Here is a 14,142-nt window from a genome sequence, read left to right as displayed (position 1 = left end):
AATTCCCTGATTTTTAAACCAATTTTGAAATTCCCTGATTTTTAAACCAATTTTGAAATTCGCAGATAATTAAACCCATTTTGAAATTCACTGATAATTGAACCCGTTTAGAAATTCCCTGATAATTAAACCAATTTTGAAATTCCCTGATTTTTAAACCCATTTTGAAATTCGGCATAAGTTTAAAAAAAAACAATACTTATTTTATTCAACTGTTACAATGGGGGGGGGGGAGAGAATGCTTTATGAATTAGTAAATATCCTAATTTTTATATCATATATAGTTGCAGTAGTACAAGATATAATTGTTCGGGCAGCGTGAATAAACTACCCTAAGATGGACTAGTAACAATAAAAAAATTATCGCTACAATGGGCGAGATGCTTAAATGTTACCGTCGCCATCTGGTGCCACTCAACGAATTTAAAATCGGAGGTTATACGGCGTCCTTAAAAAGAAGCGTTAAAGAATGGCCAGACGTTAATTTTAAAAATTTCTAAAACATTCTTAGAATCTTAAATTTCTCACCGCTTTGCATTTCACAGTAAGCGTCATTAACTGCACGGGTCCATACTTTTTAATAGATGTTCTTTTTTCAAAGTTTTTAAAATATCATTATTTCTTAGAAACGGTTGTGGGCAAAGGCTTATGGTTAGTGCTCGGATTTCGATTAATTTTTATCCACGAATAAAATAAGCTCGGCGATATTTAAATAATATTTATTTAAATAACCAATAGTTGAATAAAAATTGTAAAATGTTTAAATAATCGAAAGTGAATAAGCCTATTATTTAAATAAAACAAACAATTATTTAAATAAATGCCACTTTTATTTAAATAAATACTTGGTTGCGTAAAAACATAATTAAATAAGTTAAAATGATATTCTTTTTACCAACGTTTTTTAAAAAATCGGAAAATTTGTGGATAATGAATAAACAATTCCGAGCACTACTTATGGTAATAACTTATAATATAACGAATTATATTGTAAATGCTCATTGTAGCACGAAGCTTTATTGATTTTGTTTAGCGTGTAAAAATGGAGTCTTACATAGCATGTTATCCACCGCCATTATCACGAAAAAGAGGATGGTAAAATTTGGTAGGATCCCACTTAAGCAGAACTTTCAATTTCAGTTTTTGACGTTTGTTGCGGATGAAGAAAATGTGTCTTTTCGTAAAATAATTAAATATTTATCAAAATTGTAGTTTTAAACGTTTCATAGTGAAATCAGCACATCGTTAGGTTAGCTGTATCGTTACTCGGTCTTTATCTACCGGGATAAGAGTTTTATAGCCTAAATAAACACCCCACCCCACCCTACAGTGGGAGCTTTCTAAGTTAGGATGAAAATGGACATGCCTACGCAGAATTCGATAGGGTCATTATGTGGGGTGGCGGAGTAGTTAACGCTGTCTTTCGCCTCGCAATAAAGCCACGGTCACACTAGAGCTTAAAACCCAGTTTAGGTCGGTTTGAAGGCCAGTTTTGACCGCCGCGCCGACGATAATTCTGGGTTCACAAGTGCCAAATCGTTTCTACCAGGTTCGCTTACAGGGAAGACCTGAATTTTGAAAATACTAAAATGTAACCAAAACAAAATAGATAATCATGTTTACTATACATACAGTAATATTATTTGACATTATTTAGAATTTGATTCCCATTATTTTTGAAAATACGAGCAATTTTACTTCCCCGCCATGTCGTTTTGAAAGCGATTCTAAGCGAACCGACTTGGAGGAGTTGCTTCCCGAACCAACACGAAGCGATTTCTCACGCTGGTTTTTAAAAACAGTTATCTAAAACGAAGCGATTTTAGGGGTAAGTGTGAACCTGGCTTAAGGGTTCGATACCAGGTTGTGGCACTGAGTGAAAACTCGGAACAACTCCTTCTGCGTGGAGTTTGCAGGGGTATTTCCCGAGTTTTTCGGTTTCCCCTTTCCATAAAAACCTCTTGAGGGTAACGGTAATCGTTAATGAAGGGAGCTGTTGGGCGAAAATTTTAAAATTAATATTTCTAAAGGTGGTTAGCGATATGAGCAGGGTTCGATAGCAGCTTGTGGCACTCACAAGGAGACGACCTGAGGTGTTACACACCGATTTTGTTCAAACTCGGGGGATTGGTAGACCTTCATGTAACTTGAAAAATCCTAAAGGGATTTTATTCAATGGGCAACGTTTTTGCCATGGCAACGAAAAATGTTTTTGACAACATAAAATAACATGGGATTTTGACCGATTTCCCTGTGAATTTTTTTTTAAATTGATAAAAATGTGACCAATTTTGATTTTTTTCGTCAATTTTTATCAATTTTTTTATAATTTTGGTATTTTAATTTTTTTTTTTCAATTTTGTAAAATGTTTCACAGGGGGGTCCTTGGAATCGGTCAAAATCCCATGTTATTTTCAATGGGAAAATTTCCATTTTAAGTTGTCAAAAACATTTTTTGTTGCCATGGCAAACCCTTTGCCCATTGAATAAATTCCCTTTAGGATTTTTCAAGTTACATGAAGGTCTACCAATCCCCCGAGTTTAAACAAAATCGGTGTGTAACACCTCGGGTCGTCTCCTTGTCAGTGAAAGCTCGGAAAAACTCTTTCCACGTTGAGTTTTCACGTTATCTCCCCACTGGTTAAAGGGGGTTTTCCCCGAGCTACCAAACTATTCGACGTTTCAAATATGCTACCAAACTATTCGACGTTTTATATATGCTACAAAACTATTCGGCATTTCAAATATTCGATCAAAGTATTCGACGTTTTAAATATTCGATCAAAGTATTCGACGTTTTAAATATTCGTTCAAACTATTCGACGTTTAAATATTCGTTCAAACTATTCGACGTTTTAAATATTCGTTCAAACTATTCGACGTTTTAAATATTCGTTCAAACTATTCGACGTTTTAAATATTCGATCAAACTATTCAATTTAGTATTTGACGTAACTAAAAACTAATATTTGAGGTTCAATTCGACCCCCTAACAATTTCCAAAGAGATATGCTAAAGTAACGAGTCCCGCTTAGGGTTATTGGTTCATGATGACAAAAGAAGTGAAGGTCTATAAATGAGCAGCCCGCAGTTAAATTATATAATTTATCGGTGCACAACCTCATGTATTGATATTTTCCCGCAACTCTCCGTATTTCCGCCACGATTACGCTGCGGAATTTTGCGAAAAGGATTCCGCTAAATGTAGCGGTGAAAACCCTCCTTTTAACAAAACTATAAAACGTGCCAGAGCAAATAAAAGATAAATGAAAAACTACGACTTTAATCAAGGAAACTCTACCGGGGCCATTCGGAAAAAGGAACACTCAAATTACGAACAAGGAATATTGGAGATAATTTGGGGATTTCCAAATCATTATAGTGTTCTTTTAGTACTACGAAATAATTTATTTTCACATAAAACATATATCAAAGCCTAAAATACAATATACAACTTATATGAAGGCTATCAAAGTGAAAAACGTATACCATTCTAAGTACAAGCCAAACCACGGGAAACACACCGAATCAAGGCGGAAATTTAACCTTTCAAAATGTTAACAATTAAAATATTTAATTATGACATAAAACTCCAATATCAAAATTTTGTGCCAAAATTATAAAAATTCGTTTTAAGAGCCCTTATTAATTATCCGTATCGAAATATAAAAAAAATTATCTTAAAGGCCGACTACATAAGTAGAAGGAAAGTGAGGGCGAGACATCGATCCCGGGGTCGGGGTCAGGTTCGGGATCGGGGTCGGGGTCAGGTTCGGGATCGGGGTCCGGGATTTAAGGGGTGAAATGAGGGTAAAATCGTCCAAAAGTCAATGTATTTAGGGTATTTCTCGCGACGATTTGTTTTCCCGTATATCAACATATTGTGGCCAGGCCAGCTTGTTCATTTATCTCCGCTTATCGCGAAAGACACTTATCGCGTTTTATCGTACGGAATAAGTTGAAATGATGTAAAAATTGATAACCGAGGCGGCGCGTGCGCAGATTCCCCGGGAGACGCGGTTAATTTGAATTTAAGAGTTTTTTGACGTCATTGAATATTCGTTGTTAAAGTAGAATGGAAATATTTTTAAACTTTATTTTAATATCATTGTAGTGGATTTGAGTGTTTTGACGTCATGGAATATTTGTTGTTAAAGTAGAATGGAAATATTTTTAAACTTCATTTTAATATCATTGTAGTACTTAAATACACTTGACACTCGAATCTATATCACGACTATTTCAAACGAATATTTTAAGTATGAGAAACGTATCGTTCTCAAATGATACTTGAATATACTATAAAAGGGGTTGTATAGGGTTGTGGGAGGTCATTCCACGGTTAACTGCGGTAGCTATATTCAAGATGCCTAAAGCCCAACATATTTGCCCTACATGCGCGAAAAGTTTTTCTACCAAGTCCCACTTAAATCGGCATGTTAGAGAAGTACACGGTGATAGACATAAGTTTGTCTGTGAAGTATGTGGTAAGAATGTGGCTAGATTGGAACATTTCAAGAGCCATCAACGAACTCATGACTTGAACGCACCCGGCCCTTCCGAACCCATGGACCTGTCTCGCACACAATCACCAATGCAACGTTCGCCATCACCAACCCGTCCACCATCACCTAGTCTGCTTCAAGACATTCAACTGGAATCTATCCAACCATCTGCATCAGCTTTACCCAACAGCCCAACACCATCACCTGTTCCCGCCTCACCAATACTTGATGAAACACCACCAGCATCTCCAAGTATGGTCCAGGCGCTAAATGATACGCTAGCGTCTATCCGTTACAATGCCGAGGACTATGATATTGATGTGGCTATGTTTATCGGACGTTACCGAGCCGCTTTCCGTAAATTTTTAGTAGAAAGACTCGCCAGTAAACGTGGAATTAAATGGTTCTTACTCGTAAGATCTGTTTATATGAGACCTTTGGGGGGTGCGGAACAAAGTGCGGAAGTGAGACCCTATTTCCGGAGCATTATGCAGACAACATTAACGGTCGATGTAATTGAAGACCAGCTGAATGACTGCATTGAAACAATACAGTCAGCGGCGGAAAACTTTGAAGCGACAGGTATGTACTTAAATTTATAAGTTATATTTTGAACTAAAACATTATATTTTTGATAGGATCGGGTTGGGTAATTGACCGTGTTCTGTATGTAGAATTAAATGTGGCATCTTACCAGCCGTTGCGAGGGTCATCGTATATGGAACTACCTGAAAAACTATCTCGACGTCACGCGATTCTTAATATTAGAAACGAAAATGACGAGAAATGTTTTCTCTGGTCAATTCTCGCTAAACTTCACCCAGTTCCTTGGACTCAAAACGCTAATCGTGTTTCCAAATATACACCTTATGAAAATGAACTTGATACCAGTGATATATCTTTTCCTTTCAAATTAAACGCTACGGAACTTAAAAAATTTGAATTAATGAATAATTTATCAATATCTGTGTTCGGCTTTTCGGGAGACATATTCCCCCTTTACGTAAGCGCCAACAAGTGTTGTAATGAAAGGGAGGTTGATTTGCTATACATCACCGACGAAACTAAAGATATTGACGATGGGAATAGACATTACTGTCTTATACGAGACCTAGGAAAACTGCTACAGCATCTAACAAAACACAGAAATACAAGTTATTATTGCAGGTAATTTAGTTTCCAATATATTAGTGTGCAATCTACTAATTATTTTCTTTATTAGAATGTGTCTTCACCGATTCAGTGGAAACAACGCGGAACAGCAACGTGATGCGCATATTGAAGAATGCGCCACCCACGGCGTCCAAAAAACAGTTTTCCCTACCAAGAAGAAGACGCTTTATTTTGATAAATATGAGTGGACAGAAAAGGTAAAAATAAAAATTATTTAATTTAACTCTTAATGAAATGAAATTATTAGGTGCAGTATGTATTTTACGCCGATTTTGAAGCAATCCTACCGAGAGTTCAAGGATGTGATCTAGATCCTGATTTAAATACCAGCAAAGTAAACATGCACATCAGCTGCGCGTATTCGTGGGTGCTTGTTGGACCTAACGGTAAGTTATTTGGCAAAATTCCCTTTTAGATATATTATAAGAGAAGACTTATAGGTGTACCTGTTCGAACCGATTGCTATCGAGGTCAAGATGCAACTCGAAGATTTCTGGAGTCTATTCTAGAATTAGAGAAGGAGTTGATGGAACTCATTGAGACCAATGTACCAATGATTATTACCCCGGAGGAGGAGGAACAGTTTCAAGCTGCTACGCATTGCTACATTTGTCAGAAACAGCTAAATCAGGGAAATATGCCCGCTGTTCGAGATCATTGTCATTTCAGCGGTAAATATAGGGGGCCAGCGCATAACCTCTGTAATCTTCAAAAGAAAGTTCCAGAATTTATCCCTATTTTCCTTCATAACCTTAGCAGGTGAATTTATTAAGTTAATTATCCAGGAAATAAACCTAATAATAATAAATCTTCATAGATACGATTTACATCTTATATGTCAGGAGATTGGTCATTTTAAGGAACAGACACTTGACTGTATTCCTTCCACTAGCGAAAATTATATTTCACTCAAACTAGGTAAAATATATTTAATTATGGATTTAACCTTAACAGTAATTTTATTATTATTTTTAGGGAGATTTCGGTTTTTAGACTCTTATCGATTTCTAAGCGATAGCCTCGATGCTCTAGTATCTAATCTCGTTTTGGAAGGAGCCAGTAAATTTCAGATTGTTAAGAAATATTTTGAAAGTGATAAAGTTCAACTGCTTTTGCGGAAGGGAGTCTACCCGTACGAGTATATGGACGATGAAAAGAAATTTGACGAGACGATGCTGCCACCTAGAGAAGCGTTTTTCAGTTCATTGAAAAATCAAAATATTTTAGAATCTGATTATTTACACGCCCAAAATGTTTGGACAGCGTTTAATATTCAAACATTAGGTAAAATTACTATAGTATAAATATTTTAAATCTCTTAACCTCGGTTTTCGTAGGGGAATACACCGACCTCTATGTGAAAAGCGATGCGTTGCTCTTAGCCGACGTTTTTGAAAATTTTAGAACATTATCTATAACTCATTATAAATTAGATCCCGCTCACGCTTACACCGCACCAGGTTTAGCCTGGCAAGCAGCTTTGAAGATGACCGATGTTCGCCTCGATCTCATACTTGATATAGATCAACACTTATTTATTGAAAAGGGTAACGCTTTTTGATATTTTAAATATTTTTGTATTTACATTGAATTTTTAGGTATTCGAGGCGGTGTTTCAATGATCTCAACTCGTTATTCTGAAGCAAATAACAAATATATGCCCGACACATATGATTCGTCTAAAGAGAGCAGTTATATATGCTATTTAGGTAATTTACATTTTAAATTTTTTTTTTTTTAATTATTTTAATTTTAATTATATTAATTAACTTAATTAAACTTAATTGAAGATGCTAATAATTTGTACGGTGCTGTTATGTGTGAACCACTACCGCTAGGCGACTTCCAGTGGGTTCAGGAGGATGATTTGCAAACACTCTGTGAAAATATTCTGAGTATTCCCAATAACGTTGAAAACGGATACATTTTAGAGGTAAATAACAAGTGTTATAATTATTGAATTATATTTTTAAAGAATTGTTTCCTTTGCAGGTGGATCTTGAATATCCTCCAGAGTTGCATGACTTACATAACGATCTCCCAGTAGCGGCGGAATCTAAAGTTATTACACATGATATGCTATCTCCATACTCCAAAGATCTCTTAGGAAAATTAAATATTAAGGAGAATCAAAGTCTACCAAAACTTCTTCCTAATTTAAATAATAAAGAGAAATACATAGTACATTACCGCAATTTAAAATATTATGTAGAATTAGGTTTGAAAATAACCAAGGTTCATCGAGCTCTAACCTTCACTCAAGGAAAATGGTTAGAAAAATATGTTAGATTCAACACTGAACAGAGGAAATTATCCAAGAGTTCATTTGAAAAGAATTTCTGGAAACTAATGGTTAACTCTGTTTTCGGGTAAATCAATTTAAATAATTTATTGCTGTTTTTTCCCTTACTTCATTTAATTCTTTAGAAAAACAATGGAAAATTTACGGAAGCATATAAATTTCGAGTTGATTCATAAACCAGAAAGAATGTTAAAAGTTACAAGTTCCCCGCAGTTTGAACACTTTACCATCTTTAATGAAGAGTTAGCCGGCGCTCATAAGAAGAGAGCTAAAATTGTTCTTAACCGGCCTATATTTACCGGATTCACCATTCTAGATTTATCCAAGGAGCTCATGTATCGGTTCCATTATGGATTCATAAAAAATACGTACGGGGACAAAGCATCACTATTATTTACAGACACTGGTAATTTAATTTAATATGCATTTTTTTATTTAAATAGTACTAATATATAAAATATTTACAGACAGTCTAACGTACAACATTAAGACGGATGATGTTTATAAAGACTTTGAAGTTCATAAACACCGCTTTGACTTATCTGATTATCCACCTTCGCATTTCCTTCATTCTAATCAGAATAAAAAAGCTCTCGGTTATTTTAAAGACGAGACAAATTCGCAGTTAATTCAAAGCTTTGTAGGACTTCGTCCAAAGCTTTATTCTATTAAATTGTACGGGGAGTCTAAGACCGCTGAAGAGATAGAAAAGGAGTTGCGATTGGGGAAATCTTTAGAGTCAATTTTAAACCATAAAAAGGTTTGTAAGGGTGTTGCCATGAACGTTATTAGAAACGTCATCCGCCACGAAGACTATGAACGTTGTCTTTTTAATCAAGAAACCATGTCAGCCGAGATGATGCGTATAGCTAGTTTCAAGCATGAACTATTTACTTTAAATACTAGAAAACTTTGTTTATCACCAAATGATGATAAGAGATACATTCTACCCTGCGGGGTTCGTACATTAGCGCACGGTCATAAAGATATTGAAAAATTATAATGAATGCTTGTATTTATGTATATATAAAAAAAAACTGCTATTGCTATAAATTGTAAAAAATTATTTTATTGAATACATTTTGCACATAAACTCTTTAATCATTTTATCGTTTACATATTTATCTTTCTTAAACCTAGACACAATGTTATACATTTCGATTCCTTTACACCTGTTTATAGCAAAATAGATACAGAATGCTCCACACGTATTACTAGAATTACTCTGTAATTGATTAGAATTAAAAGTTACAGTTTTACTGTTTCGTTCAATAAAGTCATTAAATTTAAAATAATCTGGCGGGTTTCCAAAGGAATCCATGAATTCACAATTTTTATGTTTAGAAAAATATATTAGAACCCAATGTTCTCCAGGTTCAGCACTCGTATCGGTATTTACAATAAATAGAGAAGGGAATATTTTTACGTATTTAGGTAGCTTGTCAGCTGCGAACACGCCTTGAAATATACTTTTAGTACTTAAATCTTTTTCAAGAATTTTAGTTATCTGTAGCGAATCCATTAATTACTGTAATCGAAAATCACGGTTCGATTTTTATCAATTTCAATCAAATTTTGAAACTCAGCGTAAATTAGAATGGAAATCGTCTCCGGTAACGGTTTTGCAAATTTTAATTCTAATCTCAGGTTACTGTTTTTTACAAGATGCAAGTGATTAGCGTTGTTATTAAGATCCGAGGTTAAATTGTACGCGAATAAACAATTTCCGTTAGGGTAATCTTCCCGACTTATCTGATTCCCTTCATCTACGTTCCACTGATTAGTTTGAATGAAAAGATTGCAATACGCTTGAATATATAGATTTTCCTCAAAGTTTAGAGATAACGCCTTATGAGGGACGCTGCTACCGTCAATGTACAATCCAATGCTTGATAAATCGAAATGTTGAAAGTTGTACGGGGATTTTTTCAAATCTCCTAGAAACGCTTTTTGTTCCACAAACCCGATAACAACTTTCTTAGGTGCTTGTCCGGTAAATAAATGATCTTGCACACTAGCCATAAGACCAGCGGGTATAGAAAATGAGGTGCACTCCGAACGAGTTACAGGATATTTAGCGGTTCCATATTGTAACGCCTTGGCTTGAGCGAGCGATAGTTCCGGTATCACTTTAACTTTCCTCAGATAAAGGGAAGCTGATAAAATCTCCACTTTACATTTTACGTCGGAATGAACGCAAAAAGCTGCTCTATTTTTATCGAATTTAAATTTCAAATCAACCATATTTAATAAAAAGCGTGGTTGTTGACATAAATCAGTATGGACTACGCCTAACAAGTCAATCGCCCCTTTTTGCGCTAAACTCGCTCGTTTAGAGAAACCATCGTTATCGAAAAATGAATCGAACTTTCCAGGCGTATCCCGATAGAAAAGTGAACTCGTTAAATAACTTTTTTTCGCAGAATCTCCGAACGTTAATAAAGTTTGTATCATACTTTTATAAGCGTAATTTTGACTGGAAGGTGTTACTGATCTTTCATTAAGAAATACGTGGACGTCGCTAAAAAGCGAATGAAGAAACAAATTCTCGGGGGCGATATTGTCGGCTGGAGTTCCGGCGGCCCCACCCGCAACACCTGGAACCGCGGGTTGCGGTAGTTGACCATTATCTTTAGTTACCTTAACTCGAACGTGCAGCAAAGTTTGTGAAAGGTCTATATACGTTTCAGAGTTACCGTTGATAGAAAATGTAATTGATGCGTTATCAACTATATTTGATATTGGATTATACTCAACCCATTCTCCACCAATAATCGAAGATTGTGTCATAGGTACTTGAAACAAATCTAGCTCGGAATTTATACACTCAACTGAGTGCGGGTGTAAAAGGGACATTATGAGAATATATCGGAACGTTTAGGGAACCGTCCTTTCGCTATCCTGCCTGCTGTTGAAATGGCGCTTTTCGACTGAGTTCGTTTCCTTTTATTTCCGGAACCCGTCATTCTTTTAATATGATCCGTAGCTGAAGATGTTAGTCTCATGGCTTCATCAGCTGCTGAAGCTAAAGTTTCCCTTCCAGCGTTAATAGAATGCGATTTAAGCGCTGTTTTAATTGGGACTCCGCTAACAACATCGGTCGCTACTTTCGCTCCGGTACTTAAAAGTTTTTTCCCCAAGTAAGAAGCGCCTTTCTTCAGTAAAGGTACCGCGAATCTAAACGCTGAAGATAATATATTTCCTAGTCCATGTCCTCTTTGCACGGCTAAACCTCTATATACAGGTATTCCACCGAAACCAACCTGGTTTAAATAGTAACTTTCATAATCAGTTCTTGAAGGCGAATATTCAGACCTCATGATGTTAACTGTTCGCTCTCTTAAGCTAGAATGAGGGTGTGTCCTGAATGATTAAAGGTTTATAGTGAAGTCCACATTTTACGGGGTTTAAAATGTAATACAACGTGAGCTTTTCCACAATGAAACTGTATTGGCTCACCTAAATCATCTGTTATATTAATCTCTATAGTCTTAATATTATTACACACGACTGGTAGGTAATGAGGTTGTGAAAATATTTTTGTAGTTGTTTTCCCATTAGACTCGGCTTTCTCTTCGACGCTTATGATTCTTAATAGAGGTGCTAAACTATCCCCAACAACGCTATTTTCAACCAGATCAGAATAAACGAATAAGGAATGTAACCCAGCGTTCATATCAACTGGGTAGGGGGTTATCATTGAATTTAAAATGGTGAAATCATTATCTCTTCTATCCTTAAAACCTAGTAAAATCGATAGATCGGGGCCAATTACAGCTCTGATTTTCGGTTGCAATTTAACTTTAATTCGATTAGAATAATTTAAATAAGCGAATGTAACTTGTTCTTCTTCTTGGTTGTGAACGTTCATAACATGTAATAGTTCTTCCGGAGTTTTATAAAAACCCGCGGGAACTTCAATTATTTTATCATATTCGAGAGGGTCTTTAACTAGAGGGTTATCAGTCATTTTATCATATTCGAGAGGGTCTTTAATAACCAATAGATTAGGTTTTCGAACGTTATGCCATGTCCGAGGATAGCTTATTTCCGCTAACCCAACTTCGTACTGTTCCTCAAATCTTAACGGTTCAGCTAAATACGTTCGAAATTTACCAACGCTATTATCTTGGTAATATAATGACGAGGAATCTGAAGGTAGCGTTACGTAAAAACTCATTTTAAATCCACTTCTTGTATCCAAGAATTAAATGTAGGGTCGTAATCTTGCCACTTGACATACAGTTCTACGCGGCCGTCCGATTTTTTCCTCTTTTTTATTACTTTTTCGATTATGAAGTAACAGTCTTTTAAATCTCGACCAACAATCTGAACCTCCTCTCGATAGAATACTCCTAAAATGGGGTTAGAATTTAAATCCATCAGCTTATATACAGGTGGGTCACGTGGTAGTCTCTCAGCTATTTTAAACAATTCTGTAGTAAAATTCGGGTTATATTTCTTATCGAAAATTGATAAATTTCTACTTATTCTACAAATATCTCCAATTTCAAACGCGTATGTTAACGGAGGAGAAAAATTTACCGAACCGTAAAGATTTTTCCATATTTTAGCAGAGTTATCTAGAGTAACTTCCGCGGGTTTACATTTAATTGATCTGTGATAACTATTGTTATAAGCGTTTATAATATCATCTAAAACGTCGATATATTTAAGGGTGTTATTCTGCGTGAAATAGCGATATAAACGAGATTTAAAACTTCTAATGAATCTTTCAATAATGGACGCTTTCATTTCCGATCGGGTAGCGAAAAATTTAATGTTCCTTCGTTGTAATTCACTCTGCACTTCTTGACAGACAAATTCGTTTCCATGATCACTTTGAATTCTTTTCGGTTGACGGCCTTTTTCAAAAACGTTACGTAACGCTTCTAAAATTGTTACACCTTTCTTATTTTTAACCGCTACAGCCATAGCGTATTTGCTAAATATGTCGATAATACATAATACATAGCGAGATCCTGAATTATATTTAGACAGCTTCTGAAAATCTGCCAAGTCCGCTTGCCACTGTTCGTCAATTCCATAAACAATAGTTCGATTTCGTTTGAATCGTCTTCTAGCAGGTTTATGCAGCGTATATGTATCCTGCTTTATTAGAAATTGTTTTACTTTTTCCAATGAAACCTTTAAACCTTTATGTCGAGCTGAATTATAGAGCGCTCGAACTCCAGCGAATGACCCTGGGTCTGCGGGGTTAGTATAGATCTGCTCAAGTTCTTTCTCCATATTGGGTAATATTTTGATGTAATGGCATGTAACGCCAAAAAAGGAAATTAAATAATTCTAATATTATAATAACTATGATAATTAATACAGCTGTGATAATTTTCGGTGATTTTGAAAATGATTGTGATAAATAGGCTAAAAGTCCTAAAGAGACCGTTTCTGTACAACCTTCCATTGTAGGCTTATACTATGAAATGAGAACAAAATTATCAGGTTAATATATTTTATTTAGTATGTATCCAAGATCTTAGAGGACTAGGTGAAGATGATGATAACATTGAACTACTTGGCGGTGTATGAAATACAGCGAATGTTTTTAACAGTGTCAATCTTACAGGATTTTTAATTAAACGTTTTGAAATATTCGACTTATGAATGCCCTCGTAAAACTCTAACTCCTATAGGATCAATCGCTGTTCCAGGCGTTTTTCTCACAGCGTCATACAAAAGATCGATTATATTAGATCCTCCAATCACTTGTCCTCGAATAGAAAGCTCTCCTGAGTTAGCCCATCTAATATATATCGGATCTTCCGTAGTCGCTCGGTATAATGAAATCGCATCACTAACATAAGTTGCAGGTAGAGAATAAGATATTTGCGCGAACCAGGTTTTAGGCCGTTCAGAGTTTTCAATAACGGGAGAGATTTGCTCTTTACGTACGTAAGTTAACCGTCGTTGGAGAGTTTGATTGTATAATGCTAATTTCTCTGATTCGTTTAAATCTGGATTATCTAGAATAGATTTCATTTCATCATCGAGTGTCTTCTCTTTTTGAAGTTCAGGTGTTTCTTCTGTTTTGGAAGGTGTATTGTTTTTTAATCTCTCCATTACATCTTCAGGTACTAGAAGCATTTTTCGAGCCATCATCGGTTTATAGCTCGGCTTATTGCACTTCCGGCGACTGAGCTA

General features: G+C 35.5%; 2 protein-coding genes across 5 annotated transcripts in view; one reads left to right on the top strand and one right to left on the bottom strand.

Moving 5' to 3' along the window:
• CASK (peripheral plasma membrane protein CASK) overlaps nucleotides 1-14,142 on the bottom strand; it is a 326,722-nt gene that overhangs the window by 262,694 nt on the left and 49,886 nt on the right. The gene's annotated exons all lie outside the window — the stretch shown is intronic.
• LOC149951996 (uncharacterized) lies at nucleotides 6,205-7,794 on the top strand. Its single transcript, XM_090169102.1, has 8 exons — nucleotides 6,205-6,437; nucleotides 6,496-6,596; nucleotides 6,654-6,962; nucleotides 7,016-7,225; nucleotides 7,277-7,387; nucleotides 7,469-7,611; nucleotides 7,671-7,739; nucleotides 7,786-7,794. The coding sequence occupies exons 1-8, from the start codon at nucleotides 6,205-6,207 to the stop codon at nucleotides 7,792-7,794; spliced, it is 1,185 nt and encodes a 394-aa protein (XP_090025228.1).

This window comes from Leiobunum rupestre, chromosome 3 (genome assembly GCF_980474605.1).
Source record: "Leiobunum rupestre chromosome 3, qqLeiRupe1.1.hap1, whole genome shotgun sequence".
In the NCBI taxonomy this organism is placed as follows: Eukaryota; Metazoa; Arthropoda; class Arachnida; order Opiliones; family Sclerosomatidae; genus Leiobunum; species Leiobunum rupestre.
The sequence above is the reverse complement of the archived record's forward strand: the minus strand, read 5'-3'. Positions and strand labels throughout refer to the sequence as shown.